This window comes from Spea bombifrons, chromosome 10 (assembly GCF_027358695.1).
Source record: "Spea bombifrons isolate aSpeBom1 chromosome 10, aSpeBom1.2.pri, whole genome shotgun sequence".
NCBI classification, from domain to species: Eukaryota; Metazoa; Chordata; class Amphibia; order Anura; family Pelobatidae; genus Spea; species Spea bombifrons.
The window spans coordinates 18,988,249-19,009,699 of NC_071096.1; the positions used below are offsets into that span (position 1 = coordinate 18,988,249).

The 21,451-nt window shown below is 44.4% G+C and overlaps 1 protein-coding gene across 1 annotated transcript; it reads right to left on the reverse strand.

Moving 5' to 3' along the window:
* Positions 1-1,353: 1,353 nt before the first annotated feature.
* FKBP2 (FKBP prolyl isomerase 2) lies at positions 1,354-12,614 on the reverse strand. The gene is made up of 6 exons (XM_053449710.1): positions 12,500-12,614; positions 8,392-8,609; positions 3,674-3,786; positions 2,415-2,461; positions 1,605-1,640; positions 1,354-1,520 (listed from the first exon to the last, which is right to left on the reverse strand). The coding sequence occupies exons 2-6, from the start codon at positions 8,557-8,559 to the stop codon at positions 1,459-1,461; spliced, it is 426 nt and encodes a 141-aa protein (XP_053305685.1). The 5' UTR covers positions 8,560-8,609; positions 12,500-12,614; the 3' UTR covers positions 1,354-1,458.
* Positions 12,615-21,451: the final 8,837 nt, after the last annotated feature.

The following is a 21,451-nucleotide window of genomic DNA, read 5'->3' on the forward strand; positions in this document are numbered from 1 at the left end:
TGTATGTATCCCTGAAAATAATTTGTTGCCAAAGGTTATTTGGTCTCCACAGTACATGTAAATAGAGGTTTTTAAACTGGAAGGTGCAATTTCAATCAGATGACTACCATCACCTTTATCTCATTCTAGGTTATGCAAAACCAGGCCTCTAGTTAAATCCCACTCATTTAAAATCATGATGTAGATCTTTTTTGTCAGACTCTTAGCTTAAACCAATGTATAATTCTTGTAAGCAATGTTTTGCACATTGTCAGCATACCTCTATAACATGCTTTTTTTCCCTCAGATGGATGATTTTAGTGTTTTTCAACCACTGTTTTGCAATTATTGTTCAAACAAAGCAGTATTGACATCACTTTTCAGCCAATATCAACTCAAAGGAGGTCTGCAGACATGGTATGAAACACAGCAAAACCATAACAAATGTCAATGTGAAATGCAATGTAAACCATTAGTGAAAAAGCTTGTGACTTATTGCATGCAAACTTTTATTTAAACAATTACGTATAATCTAAGACTTGGACAAGGTTAGCATCTTAAAAAAGGGACTTGTCACTTTTATACAACATTGCTTCATTAAAAAGAGTTTGCAAAGTTCTAATTGTGTTTGAATTTCATGATACTGAACTATTCACTAAAAGATATATATCTCAAATCACTGGAAACATACAGTTATCAGGCTAATCATCCATGGATCAGTTCTATGAAAATGAATGCGTTGTTTTCTAGATTAATGTGCGCCAATTTAAATGGTATACACTTTGAGATGCATTTGTAACTAAAGCATACTTCCCAACATTGCCACAGCCAAAGCAGGATGCGGGGTGTGGTTACAGACAGTTTCTATTTTCCTCTTAACCTATTAAAGTGAAGTGCTGTGATACAATGTCACATCCTCAGCGCTTCACCTATAGCTTGGGAGATGCAGTGTGGGGCTGTAGTTGAGGTCAGTCTTGCAAAAAACAGACCTAAATTTCTACAGCTCAGTGGGACAGTCAGCGGAGAACCTCTGAGCTAGACTTGACAACAGGACAGTGTGGAAAATCATAACTGTCACACACAAAAATTGTATGTTTGGATCGGATGCTAAAGAGCACCTGTCGTGCAAAATGTAAAACATAGTAAATCATATCTAAATTGTGAAACCAATATTGCTGGTAAATGTGAAGATCTGAATCATTAACTTCTGCATGGTTAAGGTGTATGTAAAGGTATGCTCACCCATTATAGTATGCAGACTGAAGCTAGACTCATTCCACATGACAAGTTACCAAATCACAATCAATAGATATTTTGTTGATACAATGGCCCCCCACTTATTGAGAATAGGTTTGGAGATTAATAACACTACACTTTTGGAGTCTGTGTTTATTTAATACCATGTGAAAAGTTGCCCCCCTTAACACAATTACTGTCCTCTCCGCAACATAGAGGAATGGAACAGGCACCCAACCCAGTTTATAAATCTGATCGTCTGTCAATTTTCAATAATTCCACTTCAAAGATCAGTGTAGCTCCTCCTGTTAAAAATAAATACAGTTAAATAAAGACCACAACACATAAAGGAGACCAGACATGTGGAGAAAAGGCAAATGCAAAAGTACCTGGTATTTTGGGAGGTGCTCCCCTATCGCCATACCCTGTAAGAAAAAAAAGTTTTTAATAATGACAACTATTTATATTTTTAAATCGACTTTCTGGTTTTTAACATTGATTTACAATTAACAAAATATTTATTAAGAATACAGAAATTAAACATCTATCAATGAAATTTGCACACATATGACGTATGAAAATGAACAGGGTGACCAGCACCTATATTATATATTAAAATGTCAACCTTCTCCTGTAAGAAGGGCCAGGCTAGCATTCATAATGCATAGTTAAATCAGTGAGGCAACTTTTAAGTAATTACAAAGGGGTCTGTTCACTAAATAGAGTTGACAGGAAGGTTGTGGTTTTAGCTCCTTGACTTCACTATACATTATGAAGGACCAACTTCTGCTGCCCTGTGCAATGCATAGTGAATTAGCGATATTGCTGCAAAGTCTCCTGGCATATTAAATTATGCATACTCAGCCCTTTAAATTGGAGAAGATAAACTTGCAAATGTTGGCCCTTAGTAACAAATGATTACTAAAAACCCCAAAAACCCCAAAAACTACATTGTGCAGGGAAAGGCAAATTGTTGAAGGATGAACTTAATCGGCTCTTCAGAATACATAGTGAAGTTAGAGACTTGAAATGCTCAACTCTACCGTAAAACTCAGTTATACTCATTCTCTGAAAAGTCATGTTAGTGCAACTATTAGGTAAGAATTATACCACATGATGCATAGATTTTTTTTTTACATATGAAATCATGATTTAAATAAAAATATAAGCTCAAACAATTACATTTTTTATCTCCTTACCCAGTTCAGAGGGGATTACTAGTTTTCTCTTCTCTCCTTCACACATTCTGAAAAAGATTCAATAATACCACCATCAAGACATTTGTGCTAAATTAATCCATGTATAAAGTGGATATAGAGGGGGGAGGTGACCATTGGTGGTAGAACTAAAAGATTGCATTGGAAAACAAGTCTTCTGGCTTGTCTGGTGGGTGTAGATGAGTTTTTAATAACGCCTGATTTCACCTAAGTGCAATATTCATAGACAAATGCAATGCAGGACAATCTTGAAGCCCTGTAATTGGAATGAGTACATATGGCATTCTTTAATGAGGACCGATTGGAGGGCAGGTCTTGTACCAGCCACTCCTGCCCCCAGGGCTGCCAGAGCCAATTAGCTTCCAGTCATAGGGAGAGGCACCTCTCATAAAGTAATGAAAGGGGGATAATCATCCAAATCAAGAAAACAGGAAGTTACAACAAGGTGCTTTTTTTTTTCACCTAAGGTGAATTTCTTATATATCTATGTTGACGTTTTCCTATAAATCACTGACACCTGGAAGATCCGCCCCCCAAAGATTACTGAGGCAGAAAGGAAAAGCACAGCTTTTAGTAACAAACTTGCAGCCTCATTCTTCTACCATGAAGCATTAAAGTAGTATCAGAAACAAAACAGTAATGCAAACAGTTGTCTTTTACAGAAGGCTGAAATACCTTTTAAATGTTGGAGGGCCATACCGCTCCCTTACATACTACTCTTTTTAATATATACTTCTGGGTTTGGGGCAGCGTACATATGGTTTGTATTATTTAAATGGGGAGAAGCCCTATTTTTCTTTCTTGTTCTGCTCTCCATGTGTGGTGATGACACAGTGATCAGGAAGCAGGGCTCTGCAGCTGTGAATTCATGAACCCAACACGTGCGTTTAGCTAGCAGGGTTGTGTCTCTTGATAGACCTAGATCTCTAGTCCTCCAGCCATTCAAAACAATGGATGCATGAGCGGTTTTACACTGTCATCTGCTGCTCACAGTGGAGAATCTAGATTTTCAGCAGTCAGCTTAGTCTCCCATGCATTGGAAGAGAGAACTCACTGCTGGACGTATTAACACCAAAATATTTGCTACCACTGATTCACAGCCTATTTGGATGCATCACCTTGCATGGGAATCTCAGACAAAGAAATTGTGGTTTCTCCATTTCTCCTTAGAGAACTATAATGGCAGACAAGAACACAAGTGCACGCTATTGAGCAAATGGAGTCCCAGAAAGGGTACATACCCAAGAAGTCCCTGATCCCAGCCTTTGATAACCTGTCCAGTACCCAGTGTGAATGTGAATGGTTGATTCCTGGGGATACTGCTATCAAACTCTGTGCCATCCTCCAGCTTCCCCTGGGTGAAAGAGAAAGATTGTTAGAATTGTGCTGCTGCTATGGGGCACGTATCACATCTCAATATAGGTGCAGGACTCAGTTAATCTGCTAACACTTTTCTAAACTGAAATCAAGATTTCAAGTGAATGTCATGTTGCTAAATAAATGAAAGCCCAAGTCCCCTACTATTGGATAGCTGCAGAAAAAAAGCTATAAAATGAATATTTATTGTTTCATATAGCAACATCATATTCCTCAGTGCTGTAAACAGGCACAAAATATTTTTTTCTTCTTTTCATTATCGATTATCATCGATTTTATCGATTAGTTGTTGCAGCCCTAGTGTTTAGTATAAGGCATATGTTAGGAGGGCGGAGTGGCATATCTGGGAGGCAGTGTGGCAAGCCTGGGCTCATATGTGCATAACACAGGGCTCGACAAATCCCAGGCGCCAGGTCGCCATGGCGACAGAATTTTGTCCTGGCGCCTAGGTTTTGTCAGCCTCTTAGATCCAGAAAAAATTGTGGATGTAAGAGGCTGAGTCACCACACGGGGGCGCTGCTGCTGCTGTCTGCCCATGAGTCTGGTCAGACAGCACAGCCACTCCGAGCCCGCCCCCGAGCCTGAGATCACTCCCACGGAGTGAGCCTGTAGGCTGAAACCGCGGTTGCTGCAAAACCAGCAATCGTGTTTTCAGCTGCCACAGGCAGCTTCAGGGGAGGGGGTTGTGTGTTGATTGGGTCTTCACACAAGTGTGGGGACCTGACACAACACCCCCCAGCTGCCTGATCGCTCCATGACAGCGACAGTGCAGCGTTAACCCCTTCAATGATCGCAGCATTTAGGGGTTAATTCCCGTTTTGTACGGGGCTCTGCTGCTGGTGGTATGCCTGGAAGCCCGGGCAGACCAGCAACAGCAAAAACGAGCCCCCACATGCCCTTTGATGATTCCTGTAGGCATGGAAGCCTACAGCAGTCATCAGAGACTCCCCTCTGCAATGGCTAGTCTATAGACCAGCAATTGAGTCCCAGCTGCCAGAGGCAGCTTCAGGAACAGGGGGAGAGGGTTCTTTGGTGTCCCCATGAGTGTGGAGACCAGCCCCAACACCCCCCTGCTGCCTGATCGCTCCATGAGAGCGACAGTGCAGCGTTAACCCCTTCAATGCCACAATTGCGTATGACACATTCGTGGCATTGCAGGGATTAACATTTGTCCCCACAAGCTTGTGGGGACTAAATATCAGTCAATGCTGTGCTCCAATGGAACATCAGCATCGAAAGAGTTAAAAAAAAAAATTAAAAAAATTAATTAAAAAAAACAGCACTGACCCGAAAGTCCAGGGTGCTTCCAGGTGAAACGCTGTGAGTTTAGTAAGTGGGCCGGTGATGATCAGATCACTCCTGACCAACTGTTAGTTTAAAAAAAATCCTGGCTCCTAACTTTTTTACCTGGCGCCTAGATTCACAACAAATTTGTCAAGCCCTGGCATAACACAGGGCTCGACAAATCCCAGGCGCCAGGTCGCCAGAGAATTTTGTCCTGGCGCCTAGGTTTTGTCAGCCTCTTACATCCAGAAAAAATTGTGGATGTAAGAGGCTGAGTCACCACACGGGGGCGCTGTGCTGTCTGGGCAGACAGCACAGCCACTCCGAGCCCGCCCCCGAGCCTGAGATCACTCCCACGGAGTGATCCTGTAGGCTGAAAACGCGGTTGCTGGAAAAGCAGCACTCGTGTTTTCAGCTGCCACAGGCAGCCTCAGGGAAGGGGTTTGTGTGTTGATTGGGTCCCCATACAAGTCTGGGGACCTCACCCAACACCCCACAGCTGCCTGATCGCTCCATGGGAGCAACAGCGCAGCGTTAACCCCTTCAATGCCGTGATCGCGGCATTTAGGGGTTAATTCCCGTTTTGGGGGCTTTGCTGCTGGTGGTCTGCCTGGCAGACCAGCAACAGCAAAAACGAGCCCCCACAAGCCCTTTGATGACTCCTGTAGGTATGGAAGCCTACAGCAGTCATCAAAGAGACTCCCCTCTTGAGTCCCAGCAGCTTCAGGGACAGGGGAGAGGGTTCTCCGGTCTCCACATGAGTGTGGAGACCAGCCCCAACACACCCCCCCCGCCTGATCACTCCCCGAGAGCGACAGTGCAGCGTTAACCCCTTCAATGCCGCTTTAGGTGTTAACTCCCGTTTTGTAAGGGGCTCTGCTGCCGGTGGTCTGCCTGGAAGCCCAGGCAGACCAGCAACAGCAAAAAAACGAGCCCCCACAAGCCCTTTGATGATTCCTGTAGGCATAGAAGCCTACAGCAGTCATCATAGACTCCCCCCTGCAGTGGCTGGTCTATAGACCAGCAATTGCTTCCCAGCTGCCAGAGGCAGCTTCAGGGACAGGGTGAGAGGGTTCTTTGGTCTCGTCATGAGTGTGGAGACCAGCCCCAACACCCCCTGCTGCCTGATCACTCCATGAGAGCGACAGTGCAGCGTTAACCCCTTCAATGCCACAATTGTGTATGACACATTCGTGGCATTGCAGGGGTTAACATTTGTCCCCACAAGCTTGTGGGGACTAAATATCTGTCAATGCTGTGCTCCAATGGAACATCAGCATCGAAAGAGTTAAAAAAAATGAAAAAAAAACAAATTAAAAAAAAAAAACAAACAGCACTGACCTGAAAGTCCAGGGTGCTTCCAGGTCAAATGCTGTGAGTTTAGTAAGTGGGCTGATGATGATCGGATCACTCCTGACCAACTGTTAGTTTAAAAAAATCCTGGCTCCTAACTTTTTTACCTGGCGCCTAGATTCACAACAAATTTGTCAAGCCCTAGCATAACAAGTCCGACCTGAAGACAACATTAACCTTAACTGCCCCTAAATTAACCCTAAACACCCTATTAACCATAACTGCCCCTAAATTAACCCTAAACACACCATTAACCATAACTGCCCCTAAATTAACCCTAAACACACCATTAACCATAACTGCCCCTAAATTAACTCCCACCTCCCCTAACTTTCAGCAGCCCAATTATTAATTTTATACTCAGTTAGCTGAGTTGCTGAGTAGTGTGGACGCTATACGGAAATGGGTGGGGCCAAACGTCAGTGTGACTGCAGGGAGGGACTGGCAAGTAGTAACTGCTGTGAGCCACACTGAATGAAATGGATTATAAAACGAGGGGTATTTTTCAGAGCATTTGCTCTGAAAAAACTCTCATTTCTCTCCATCTCTCAGTAAAGCAAAACTTCCTTACATCTAAACCCATGACCATCTAGTTTCACATTAATAATCTTGTTCAAACATTTGTCCTCCTTTGAAATAAACTTCCCTCCTGCACTTTGTTAAATCCCTTAATTTAAATGGAAGTCTCCTTCTTTAGATAGTGTCTCCAAAACAAAAAACTAGGTCTCCTGTATAAGTGGCATAAACATCGAGCTCTTTCTGATACTAATGCCTCTAGCTATACAACGCAACACACCACTCAGTTTTTACAACAGTTTGTTGCATTGCCAGCTGCCCTTTAGTGACAGAAATTATTGGTTCCAAGTCCTTCCATCCTGTGGTCGCAGACAGAACATTAATCTCAATGCTATATTTTGCCTTTTTTTTTTTACATGCCTGGTGCACTGTTTTACATTTATCAACATGAACCCCTTCATTTGAATTTTTACAAGGTTTGTCCAACCAAAATTCCTCGTTTTAATTTTTGCTGTACCCATACATGTAGTTTTTTTTCAAGGCTTTCTTTTGATACCATGTTGATGTATAGTGCAACACTTAGTGTGACAAATTGAAACAAAAACATTATAATTGTCAGTAAATTAGTTGGGTTCACAAAAATACCCTAAAATATATGACCCAAACTGGTGCTACAAAGTTACACGTCAATTGTGTAAAATGCTTTTCTATCATGTAGCATTAACACTAGCCTTCACTCGAATTAAGGGGCCTAGTCCAAACCCTGACAGCCCAGGCTGCCCATTATACTACCTCCACAAAACTGTATAGTAGGCACTATGCATTCCAGTAAGTAGTGTTTTTCTGGCATCCGCCAAACTCGGATGTTACTATAGTATTACAGATTCATCATGCCAGAAATAACCGTGGTTATTCATATCCTAATCACTGAAGTTTTTGTTTGTCAGTTATACGTTTGTTAAACCCAGATATCCGTTTTCTATATGTCATGTATAAACACAAACCTAAGATCATTTTGTTTAGGACAAGTAGGGCCTTTGTTTAAAACCATAGGAATACATAAAACATTATTATTTTAATATGTAAAAAGCTGTCACACCAGATTTAGTAGTCGAGATAAGGATACGCAATGCATAGCTGGTATCCCCTTTGTGTGCAGACATAAGACAAAGAAAAGGGGAATTATACTCTCCGGTCCTTAGGGTGTCAAACACTCTTGGTTATGAAGGTATTACGTTCCAGCCTAATTTTCTTGAAAGCTAAGAATGGATGCATCGATAGAGTTTAATATCAAATAGCACAAAACATGCAGTATCATTTTAGGCCCCATGACACACAGACAAAAAGAGGAGGCAGTCTACGTACAGGGATGGCATCTGCCAATGCACTGCATGAGCACCACATATTAAGACAACACGTAAATACTCACCGTGTAATGCATGTGCAATGTGTCTCCTTTACGAGACTTAATAGGACAGTTTTCCACTCTCTTCTTCACACCAATCTGAAGTTTTTTCCTGCCTTCATTTGCTGGTGCTGGGGGTAGCAATGATAAAACAAGCAGACACCACAAGGGTGCAAGTGATACAGCATTCATTGTGACAACAGGGGAAGATCAAGAAACAAATGACAGCCAAACTCAGCTCTCTGGGGGAACAAAAAAACAAAACAAAAAAAAATAGGTGAGCAATAATACATCGAAATACATGGAAATCAGCGTATGGTACCACACATCAAAGTATGGGAAGACTGTCTTCTTGTACAAAAACAAACAAAAAAAAAAAACACACTACACATCTTTGACAGGGTCAAAAAGGATTCTTTCAGCGTGGAAAAGGGTGCATAGTACACAGAATTTTGATACCAGGATAAATACCATATTTGCTCGATTATAAGACGACCCCCCCAAAAAAATCTGAATATTAATTTAGGAAAAAAGAAAAAGCCTGAATATAAGACGACCCTATAATGTTAATTATTGTAAACTATTTTTTTTAAATAAAAGCTATGATTGAGAAAAATATTTTGTTTTTAATTCCTTTTATTTTCCAACCTGCCCCCCCAGTTATGCACATCTGCCCCAGGCTTGCCACTCTGCCCCATAAATGCCTTATACCCCCTATATGCCACTGTGCCCCATGATATGCCTTTTAACCCTCTAGATGCCACTGTGCCCCATGATATGCCTTTTAACCCACTATACGCCACTGTGTCCCATGATATGCCTTTTAACCCCCTATGTGCCACTCTGCCTCAGGAAATGCCTTATACCCCTTTATGCCACTCTAGCATTAAGGGGGTTAAAAGGCATTTCATAGAGCACTCTGCCTACAGAAATGCCTTATGCCCCCCATTTAACACCCCCCCCCACACACACACACACTTACCGGTGCTTCCGACTCCCTGCTGTGTAATCGGGGCAGCGTGTAGACGTCTACTCGATTTGCGTAGGCAACTTCCGCTGCAGCCGGAAGGAGTTGTGGTTAGCAGCGGGGGTTGCCTGCGTCCATCGCGCAGACCTTCCCCGGCTGTCAGAGAGAATTCCCCGCACCGGTGTGGGGAACTCTCATCTCTGACACTGGTGCGGGGAACTCTGATGTCTGACAGCCGGGGAAGGTCTGCGCGATGGACGCAGACAACCCCCGCTGCTAACCGCACCTCCTTACGGCTACACACCGGAGAGTCAGAAGAACCGGTAAGTTGGGGGGGGGCATAAGACAGGAGGATGCAGAGGTCTGATTATAAGACGACCCCGATTATAGGACGAGGGGTCTTAAACCTCGTCTTATAATCAAGCAAATACGGTAGCTAGGACAGAACTAAAGAATATAAGAAATCAAAAACACAATATTCATGAAACAGACACGGGCAACCAACAGGGTTCCGAAGTGTTAATCGGGTAAAACCCCTGATACCAAACTAATTATAGAAAAACTGCCTATCAATGCTATAGCCATATAAACACTTGAAAACTGCTGAAGCTGGATATTTTATCAGCTTATAGGCAGTTCAGTTCCTTGTTCCCATATGAACTCACAGTACAAATCTTTTGACATAGCATATTTATCATTCTTATATTATGACAAGCACCACTTACCTTGATTGCTGGCTGTTCTCAGAGAATTTAACAAGTAGTTTTTTTTAAAAAGAAATTTGCCCCAGAGCAACAGCACCATGTAAGGTTATCAAAACTATTCCTCGCTATAATTAACACTTCCTCACAACCCCAACATGCCCCTTACTAGGGGGAACATCTGTTCTAAAAGCATTTCCTCAAGGCCTCATACACACTATATAAAATGATCAGCATGCAGTGTACAGCACCTTTGTATAGCACCTGTATTAAGCACCTTAAATCCAAAATCTTAAAAGCAGCACCATTAATTCAGTTTAGTGCAGTGAGTCAAAGTGCACCCCAAAGTGCCTTATCGCACACCTGACAAGGCGACTAAATTAACAAAGGAATATTTAGCCATGATACCCACCCCTCCCTTTTCCGATTAAAACACAGACACACAACACACACATTACAATTTAGTATCAATTCAGATAAGGTTATCAATCACCCATTCCCATTCAAGATTCCCCTTTATCTAGAAACCCAGGCTTATCACTTCTGGGAGTCCATTTAGCTTCACCTGTCATTACAGAAGCACTTCTCACTTTCCTGGGCTCCCTAGGGACCCAGACATCCTGTTCTTCCAGTGGCCACCCAGAGCCTCTCCTGTTTGCCTCTTGCTCTCGTAGAACCCACACATCACCTCCTGAGATCATCTGCCCTCCTCCACTCCTTTCCCCACCATGTCTCCTAGTCCACTCCCTCAGGACCCAAACATCCTGCTGTTTCTTCCCTTCTCCTCTTGCTACATCTCTACAACCCCAAATGCGAGTTTCTTTACCTCTGCGTCCAGAACCTCTACAAGAGCCAGCCCACCCTTGCCACCAATTCACCCACTCCTGAAGTTCAGGTGTGTCACTCATTTTGTTTCCCTTCTTAATTGGAGTTCCACTTTCTGCATCTTTGGCTCTCTTTCCTTCACCGCACCCATGTGGACCCTCCCCTATCCTCAAAGTGCTGCTAAAAGCATAACCAAACTCACCACCCCCTTCCCCTTTCCTATCATTTTCATCATGTTCTTTTGACCCACTTTCCCCCAAATAGAGATGAAGGCACCAACACCAAGTACCACTGCCTTCTCCCTTCCCATTGCTCGCATCTGTAAAGGTACCCTCCATGGATCCATTATTTTGCATCTGTGAGGATACCCCAAAACCTGCATGCTGGTGGTTTATACTGTCTAAAACCTTTTCTTCCATTTCTCCATCCCAAGGTCTATCCCACACTTCATATCCTCCAAAGCAAGGACTGCCATTGTTCCCAGTAGCACCAAGCAGATGGTGGCTGCTCTCAACATCAACCTTTCCTCCACTGCCACTAGACCCATTTCCTGGACTTTCATCACAACAACTAAGCAATACTGAACTTCCCTTGCCATTGTTTTCACTGCGTGTCACAATCCCTCCTACGTGCTCCTGCACCTCTTGCATGCAATAATCTCTTTTAAGCAACAATATTCTCTGTGTGGATTCATCATTTCTCTCTAGGTTTGGGATGTTTTTATCACATTCCCATTTCTTCCCCATCTCACTTATTGCCTCTGCAGATCCAGTTAAGTTTAAAAACTCAACCCTTTCACCCAATAGAAGATCTTGACATTTCCCTTCTGCGCTTTGTTCACCAGTAATGAGAGTTCGATCCTCATCCTGTCCTCTATACAAATCCTCAAAAATACTTTCCTCTTCATCCTTTAGGCTCTCATATTTGAGGCTACAGCCTATGTTTCTCTGACTGTCGCTGTCGCTGTCCTGGTCCTTCTCATTCCGAATACAGCCTCTTTGTTTATTTTGCCCCGCAGAAACTTTCTGTATTATCTGTTGGGACCCTCCTAATAGGAAATTCTCCAAACCATGGGACTTCTCACACTTTCCACTACACTGCTCCTTACAACATCTCTCACTAGCCTTGCCCCTGCCCCACTTTTGTGACTCCACATGAACATTTTCTATGGACAACTGCCTCCCCCTAATTAGTTCCTTCTGCACATACCCTTGCAACCATTTCTCTTCCTCGTCTTTTAGGCACTTGCTTTGATCCTGAGGGTTGCAACACTCCCTATTCCCCCGATGGCTTTTAACTCGTTCCTGTGAGCTCTGTTCTTTAGGCCTGTGCTCGGTATTACCATCTAAGACCCTTTCCTCCATATCCCTGTTAACACGTCCCTGCGTCAACTCCTCTACCTCATCTCTGTGACCCAAAACTATATCCTGTGGACAACTCTCCTCCCCCTGAGCCAGGACCAATTCCTGAGAGGTCCTTTCAAGTCTGCGGCCCATTATCAATTCTTGAGGACCCCTGATAACGTCCCATGTCACTCGTGCTCCACCCCGATGCCTTCGTTTTTCCCTCCCGTTCCCGTTCCCCCTTTCCTCCACCGGCCTCCTCATCCCCTTCCCCGGGACGCCTCTACTCCCCTCACCTCTCCCTGATCTGTCTGCACGCCGTAGCTTCACACCGACTCAACCCCTCTTCCGCATCCGTATACGTCATGAAGAACTGCACCCAATCAGAGCCCACACCACAGTTACCATCGGCTGCTTATTGGTCCGCAAAATTTTCCTCGCGACTAATCTATTCTTCACGTGATCACAGGGCCACATCAGGACATAGTGACAGGAGAAAACCATTGCGCTGAGAACAGGGGGTAGATAATGTATCCTAATGTAATAGGTGAAAGTGCTCAGGGACGAGTAAGGGACTATATATTTAAAGTTAAAATAAGCGTGTCATTTAAAAAATTAATTTCCATGGTATGCATTGGTTGAGGAATGAGTGAAAAGGATACATTTTTAAACCCCAAAGCCTTGCTTGGTTGGTATGAGCCGGTGTCTAGACTTTTAGACCAAGCTAAACAATAGCAGCTAGAGGGTGCAGTACATTGCTTGGAGATTGGAACTATAAATATGTATTTAAATAAATATGTATAGCAGATTCATAGCTGTGGCTATGAATAAGGCGTCAAAATTACAATGTATGTAATATTGTTTATTTTACGCACATTTGCTATGAGATGTTTTATGTTCAAGTGAAATATAAAATGTATATGTTTTTACAAACACAAATGTTCTCTAAGTGGGCATGTACATACTTTATATGAAGTCGTAAAACAAACATTTTATATACAATCATTGTGCACCAAATGTGTCCGTGTATTAAACAAAATGGCAAAATATTCAGCGCTTTGTGTTTGTATTTTAGGTATAGCTAGTAAACATGCCATTGAATTTGTTGATGTAAACAAGCTTCCTCTTTATTTTGCTGGATGTACTGGTCAGACTGATCAATGTAGGTGAAGTGAGGACATGCTGAGGAGTCAGATGAGGCTCAGGAAATGAAGTCTGTGAATTAGAGAGAGAAAAAGAATAGAGCAGAAGAACGGAGACTTAGCCATGATTTAATACTTATGTATATTTAAGTGACCCACCTGGAATTATTATATTTTTCAATAACTGAGAGATGCAGAAACGAGTTTCAGTTGCTTCCGGTTAAAATTATGTCACCTTTAATGTTTTAGCAACCTCAAATCCTTATTCTTATTTTAATGATATGTCTGTGAGGCACTTGTGTTCTAAACCAATGCAACCTTTTTATACTAGCCAAATAACAAAATGTTTAGCTTATCTCCTTTTTCTTGTCACTGATATTCACTTAGACAGGATAGTTCCGCGTGTGTTTAAGTACTACATGTTTATTCAATATATACCGTATTGGCTCGGATATAGGCCGCCCCCGTATATAGGCCGCACCCTAAAAGTTTGGTGCTTTTTTAAAGAAAAAGTTTTTTTTCTTTAAAAAAGCACCAAAAAAAACATGCTGCCACTCTGCCCCCCCCCGAGATATGCTACCACTGTCCTCCCTCCCCGAGATATGCAGCCACTGTCCTCCCTCCCCGCGATACGCTGCCGCTGTCCTCCCTCCCTGAGATACGCTGCCGCTGTCCTCCCTCCCCGAGAAATGCTGCCACTGTCCTCCCTCCCCGAGATATGCTGCCACTGTCCTCCCTCCCCGCGATACGCTGCCGCTGTCCTCCCTCCCCGAGATACGCTGCCGCTGTCCTCCCTCCCCGAGATACGCTGCCGCTGTCCTCCCTCCCCGAGATCCGCTGCCACTGTCCTCCCTCCCCGCGATACGCTGCCGCTGTCCTCCCTCCCCGCGATACGCTGCCGCTGTCCTCCCTCCCCGCGATACGCTGCCGCTGTCCTCCCTCCCCGCGATACGCTGCCGCTGTCCTCCTCTGCCCCCCCCTCCTCGACTTACCGGAGCAGACTCCCGGGTGTCTTGCGGGGCCGGCGAGGGACATCTACGCAATACGCGTATGCAACTTCCGGTACCGGTACCGGAAGTTGCATGCGCGTATTGCGTAGATGTCTCCCGCCGGCCCCGCAAGACACCCGGGAGTCTGCTCCGGTAAGTCGGGGGTGGGCAGAGGTAAAACGCTTAGATAACCTCCCGTGCCGGCACCCTCCCCCCCCCGTGGGAAGTGCTGGCAGGGGAGGCTGTCTGAGCGTATCGGGGAGAAGGATGCAGGTCCCCTGCACCGCTGCGGGGGATCTGTATCCTAACCCCGCTGCCTGTCCGGTGCCCAGGACTGCATGTCCCGGGCGTCGGGCGCTAGACCCCGAATATAGGCCGCACCCCCACTTTAAAAACTTAAAGTGGGGGGAAAAAAGTGCGGCCTATATTCGAGCCAATACGGTATATTGTACAGTGCTGCTGAATACAGAGGAGCTATATAAAACAATAAAAACTAATTGCAGGTTTGAATTTGAACACTGGGTAATTAAATGTGACACTAGCATTTAATCAAGTTTATGCCTTGATGTTATCACCCTTTATATGTGCTAAGGAAGCCAGGACAAACATATATATAACAAACAGAATATAGGGGGTGGGTGTTCCTCAGGTATCTTTAATTCCTTTAATAGTGTACTTGCGTCTGGACCATTCCTCCGGGCCGTAACCTTTTCAGTCGACTAAGTACTCAACTTTACCTCGACGTAGTTAGGAGTCCAGGACAATGTTCCCTATAATTTTTCTTAGGTGGTGTGCACAAAAAATTTCTCTTGTGCTAAAATTTTCCCAGAGCCAAAATTTTGGGCGCACAATATGCTTCTGCAAATGTTACATTTAAATTGTTATTCTATATTTTTTGGTACATCTTGCTCATGGTTAATAACACTACATTATAGTGTGATAATATAGTATTAGTTACACAGCAGTATTACTTACTGTAATGTCAGCCTGTCTGACAGACAAGCCTCTCTCCTAATATCCATTTTGCTCTGTCACACAGTCCATATAAAGCAAAGTTAGTGTAGCTGATAATTTTAAAGGTGAAATTCTCACTGAATAAGTAAATTATTAGCGAATCACGAGCGGAGGCTCCGGGGCATTTTTTATTGTGCATGTATTGGGGCGGATCCTGTATGTGGCACCCCCCCACACACACATGTTAAAACTGTATAGCTTCTATCGTTAGGGATACATTGACAGGGGTACAGCATAACTGTTATCATTATATACTAAGGCAGACATTGATGGTGGTACAGCATAACTATCATTATATACTGAGGCAAACATTGACGGCGGTACAGCATAACTGTTATTATATACTGAGGCAAACATTGACGGTGGTACAGCATAACACCTATCACTATATACTGAGGCACACATTGACTGGTGTACAGCATAATTGCTATCATTAAATACTGAGGCACACATTGACTGGTGTACAGCATAACTATCATTATATACTGAGGCAAACATTGACGGCGGTACAGCATAACTGTTATTATATACTGAGGCAAACATTGACGGTGGTACAGCATAACACCTATCACTATATACTGAGGCACACATTGACGGTGGTACAGCATAACACCTATCACTATACATTGAGCCAGACATTGACCACTTCAGTGTCTGGTCTAGTATATAGTAGGGATACACCAAAATTAAAATTCTGGACCGAAACCGAAAATTCAGCATTCACTTGACCGAAAATGAGCCCCCCACCTTTAAAAACAAAACAAAAAAAAAACACTTTTATTAAAAGTAAGTAACACACTAAAATTAGCCCCAAAAATCAATAACAATATTTATATATATATATATAAACTGCAAACAGCAATCACACTCCTATCATGCACAGGCAGCCAGTACATGCTTGAACCTGGGCATGATAGGAATGTGATTACAGCCTCCCCAATGCCATGCTATCACACACACACTCATTCACAAACATTTAGCATAAACTACAGCATAACACCCATCAGTCTCACGCACTTACTAATCCACTCTCACTGAATGTTTTTCCTTTTCTCTGTCACTGTCACTTTCCTCCTCCTCTTTGTTCTTCCTCTTCTTCTTCTGTGTCCTGTCCTTCCTGTGCAGGGCGTGCGGAAGGCGGTGAGCGTGGCTTCAGTGTTGTGCACTGGGATATGGCATCAAATCCTGATGCACAGCATCAGTTGCCGTGCGCATCGCAAGGGAGCAGGATCGGAGGTCTGCATTAACAGACCTTCCGCTCCCTTTATTGACTTTAAGCCGGTTAGAGGGAGATCCTTGATCTCCCCAACCGAGCCTGCTCCTCTAGCGGCGGACATTACTGTCTGTCTCTGGACAGGTGACGTGCGCACAACTTTCTGACGTATGCGCTCTCTCTAAAACCTATGTGCGGGCGCAAAAGCGCACAGCTTAGAGGGAACACTGGTTGTCAGTTATTTTGTGTTTCTTCCATTTGCGAATAATTGCACCAACTGTTGTCACCGTCTCACCAAGCTGCTTGGCGATGGTCTTGTAGCCCATTCCAGCCTTGTGTAGGTCTACAATCTGTCCCTGACATCCTTGGACAGCTCTTGGGTCTTGGCCATGGTGGAGAGTTTGGGATCTGATTGATTGATTGCTTCTGTGGACAGGTGTCTTTTATACAAGTAACAAGCTGAGATTAGGGGCACTCCCTTTAAGAGAGTGCTCCTAATCTCAGCTCGTTACCTGTATAAAAGACACCTGAGAGCCAGACATCACAGTGTTATCGGAGAGAAAACCATGTTACAACTTATGCCCTGTAATGTCCAGAAAACCACCAAAAACTAGGCATGTGGGTTATGTCCGTAATCAGGAGAGGTGGCTGAACAATTTAGGCTGATTTCTCTGCCGTAACACATACCTTGTGCCAAAAATCCTCAGCAACACAGAAGTGTTGGTGAAAAAGTCCAAAAATTGTCCAAATGCTCTTGATGAGATAGGTTGTCTGCTTTACATAAATATATACTTTTATGGGGGTATTTATAATTAGGGGGGTGCTAAACAGGCCCAAATGAAACATAGGTCTACTAAAGCAAAATGTGAAAATTTCACGTTTGGAATCTATAACGTGCATGGTCCCGTTTGTACCCTGTAATGTCCAGAAAACCACAGAAAAAACTGTTGCTGTAACACATACCCTGTACAAAAAATCCTAAGAATACTACAAAATACTAAGAAGCGTTGGTGAAAAAAACCACAGGAACTAATTTCTGCGGCCACCTTTGACAGTAATTGGTGGCCAAATAACTGCATGTAGAATGCCCAAATACCCCTGATAGGATAACCTGGATTGTCTGCTTTACAGAGGTATATACCTTTGTGGGTGGTTTTGGTTTATTTGTTTAAAATTAGAGTTGCAGTCCCATCATACCTAATGTAACGCTTTGTATAAAGTAATGTACACCTTATAGTATGTTGCCTATATGTGGTGGGAAAGTATGGAAATTCTATATAAATTAGGTATTTCTGAAATCAGGACACCTGAACTGATACTGAACTGACTGATATTGATAATTTAAATTAGGTGTTTTTTTCTAATTTTCGCTAGTTTTTACTAAATTTCTCATTCTACATTTTCAGCTAATTATCCAACTATGGTATCAAAAGAAAGCTCTATCTCTCCTTGAAAAAACAATATATAGTTTACATGGGTACACTTTTCACAGGAAAAGAGAATAATCGCTGAACCGACATAGCGCAAAAATAGCAAAATGCAATATGCGGAATACCAGCAAATCAGAACAAAAGGGGTAAACACAGAAGAATGGTCAGGGTAGCCAGGTCGATAACGAAGGAGGTAGTCAGACAAGCCGAGGTTCAAAACATGGGGAGGTAGTCAGCCAAGCCGGGTCGGTACACAGGAATCACGGGCAGAGGTACAGAATCGTAAGGCAAAACGTAGTCAGGAAATGCAAGGGTCAAAACACAGGTCAAAACGCAGCAAAACACAGGAGCACTTGAATAGACAACAACAGGGTACCTGAGAGTAGCACAGACCGGCTTTTAAATATGGCGCCACTCTCAGGCCCCTCCTCCAGCTGACGACAAGGCCACGCCTCCCAGCCGTCCATCAATTCCCCGGGACAGCCCGGCAGCACAGCTGCGCCCCCAGAGGAGTGACGGACGACCGGAGGGGAGGTAAGTAACTCCCTGGGAACTCCTGAGCTGACGAGCAATCGTATGATTGCTCGCCGAGGAGTTCCCCAACAGCCCCTCCTTCTCCCGTACCGGCCGTCAAGGGATCGACCGCCAGCGGGAACAAGCGGCGCCCCGAGCATCCGCGCGCCGCAAGCGGGGGGAGCGCCCGCAGTCCACGGAACCCGGGGTGACAGTATCGGGTCTCCGTGAGCTGCGGACGGACCTCCGTCCGCCAGCGCCGGGACCTGTGACAGAGACATCAGGTCTTTGCGAGCTGCGGACGGACCTGCGTCCGCCAGCGCCGGGACCCGCAGTGGTAACAACCTGCCAAATGAAGGATCCATCTGATCCATCTGGCTAAAGTTGGAACGGAGATGGGTTTAAACGGGCATACGAAAGAGATAAAGAGGAGACTGGAAGGAGCAGGACGATATTGCTCCGAAACCGCCAGATAAGACTGACCACAACGTGCCACACATAACCTAGGCCTGTCAGGAAAATAAAGGTAGGTGTCACGTACTGTGTCCATACAGACGACTGTAATGACCCAGAGCGCCCAATGATGGAATTGCAGGAGTCACTGTGCAATAGCAGCAGGAGGTATGCAGTACAGATAACAGGATATAGAGATATCTGGAGCTAAGAACAGAAAAGGCAGGAGGAGTAGAAGCAGGTTGCAGAATGAGCAATACAGGTTACAGGGACAGGCTACACACATAAATACAGGACTAGCCTAGGACTATATGATGACCTTACGGCAATAGTATGCTTAGCCCACCAATACGCCAAAGTACTCCAATATTCGGTGGGTCCTAACGCTAAACCCTGCCTCCTGATGTACTAATAAACTGAACATTGAAGCTAAACACATATCAGAAAGACATACCTGTAGACTGCAGACTGAAACAAATATAACGGGTGGGGCACACCTTATAAAGAGAACAGAGCTGAAGCAAAGAGCAGAACTGAAATCAAGGAATCAGAAGCACAGTACAGAGCATAAGGAAATCCAGGAATGGATTACAGCAAAGGGGAACTCTAGCGAGACTGGGAAATTCAGAGGTATGCAGCTCCGCAGCCTGGATGGGGCGTGACAGTAGGCAACGGATACTGAGTGGGATTTGGTCCTGCGCAAAACGGAAGTACCCTCGGGGGAAAAAGAAAACTAATCGACATCGAAGGCACGAACGTCCGAAACGCGACGAAAAGAAATGAGGCATAGAAGCAGGGCCAGCTTAGCGGACAGCTGACAAAAATACAAAAGGTCATTGTCTGGCCAACGTTCCAGAAAACCGAGAACCTTGGAGACGTCCCAGAAGGAGGCATAGGCGTGCCTTAGGGGGTCTGGAAGATTGAATGCCCCGCAAAAGACGGCAAATTGAAGGGTCCTTACCGACCCCAAGCCCCTCCACTGGAACGTGAGCCGCTGAGATAGCCGAACGAAAAACATTAGTGGTGTGATATGATTTACCCTGGGAAAAGAGATGTGCAAAAAACTGGTCGTTATAGGGGCCGTAAAGGGATCAAAATGGTGTTCCAGACACCAGCGACCCCAGACTCTCCAAGCCTGATGTTAGTATTTTCTGGTGCCAGGCGCCCAGACTCCCCAGAGCAGGCCTCGAGCCGTAGCCTATAGCCTGGACATATCCCAGAATCCCTGGAAACAGTCCAGGCCAGCAACGATCCTGAAGAATGAGGGAGTGCGGGTTCCCCTCTGGATCCAGCAGTAAGTCCCATGACGATGGACGGGCCAACTGATCCGCACACGACATTTCCAGGAGCAGCAGGAACCACGAAAAGCGCTCGGGAAAAGGCGCCAATCGCCCACGTCCCTCCAATGGCAAGAAAACCAGTCTGCCACTAGGTTGTCCTTCCCGGGAAGATAATCCGTTTGGTTGGACAGATGGTTGTCCAAACAATACTGGTAAAGGTCCTTGGTGAGCTCGGTGAGCAGTCTTGACCGCGTGGAGAGGCCTAGTGACAGAACTAGGGGCCCAAAATTAAGGGAAAAGCTGCCCAGGCCACGTGCAGAAGGCCTGCGGCCAAGCGTAGAGCCACTCCCCAAGGGGATAGAGGGATGGACAGACAGGCCAACCGAAAACCGTAGCAACCACAGAACAACGAGCTAAACATAAAATAGAAACATTCGCTGTAAGAAGCAAGGACCACACGGCGCAACCCCAAATGGCGACTGCACCACATAGCCAGCAAACTACCTCTGCGCAGTCAGAGATAGAGCACTGCGCAGTTGGAAAGACAAACCGAACGGGAGCAGCAACAGTCCACGCTGCGTCAGGGAGAAAACCAAACAATATTGAAATAAACTGGAAGGTTCTTACCTGAAAGATAAGCAGCAAAGAAAGAGCAGGAGTGGCTGGGCTCTTGGACTGATATAGGGTCTTGGGCTCTATTCTTATTGGTTATGGTTTTTTTTCATGTTAACCGTTTTACTGCTGGAGGTTATTCAGTAAAGAAAGTGATGCAAAATATGAAGCCTCCTTGCTATAAAAATACCAAATATGCAGCCAGTAGCTGTTAATCCTTTTAGCTCCTGTTAGCTCTGTGTCCTAGCCATTGTCTATTTCAATTCAATTATATATCTGTCATCATTCTATGTCTACCTCCCCAATTAATGTAATTATTTATGTCTCATGTTATTCTGTCCTTCCCGGATATTGTGTTGAAGGATGTATTCTAATTTTATAGCAAGACAGGAGGCTTCATATTTTGCATAACCTTCTTTACTGATTACCTCCAGCAGCAAAAGAGTTAACAACAAACAATAAAAACAACCAATCAGAAACAAGTAAAGTCTATATCAATCTCAGCAAACTGCAGCTCCTTCTCTTTCTTTGCTGCTTGCCTCCAAAGGTGAGAACTTTCCATGTTATGTGAGATTATTAATATCTGCCAGATTGGCACATAT

What these genes read in the sequence shown, in the direction of transcription:
- FKBP2 (XM_053449710.1), bottom strand. Translation starts at nt 8,559, where the DNA reads ATGAATGCTGTATCACTTGCACCCTTGTGGTGTCTGCTTGTTTTATCA. An exon ending in TGGGATCAGGGACTTCTTGG is followed by an intron (nt 2,462 to 3,673) that starts GTATGTACCCTT and finishes AATCTTTTTCAG; the next exon opens with AATGTGTGAAGGAGAGAAGA. An exon ending in AGCACCTCCCAAAATACCAG is followed by an intron (nt 1,521 to 1,604) that starts GTACTTTTGCAT and finishes TATTTTTAACAG; the next exon opens with GAGGAGCTACACTGATCTTT.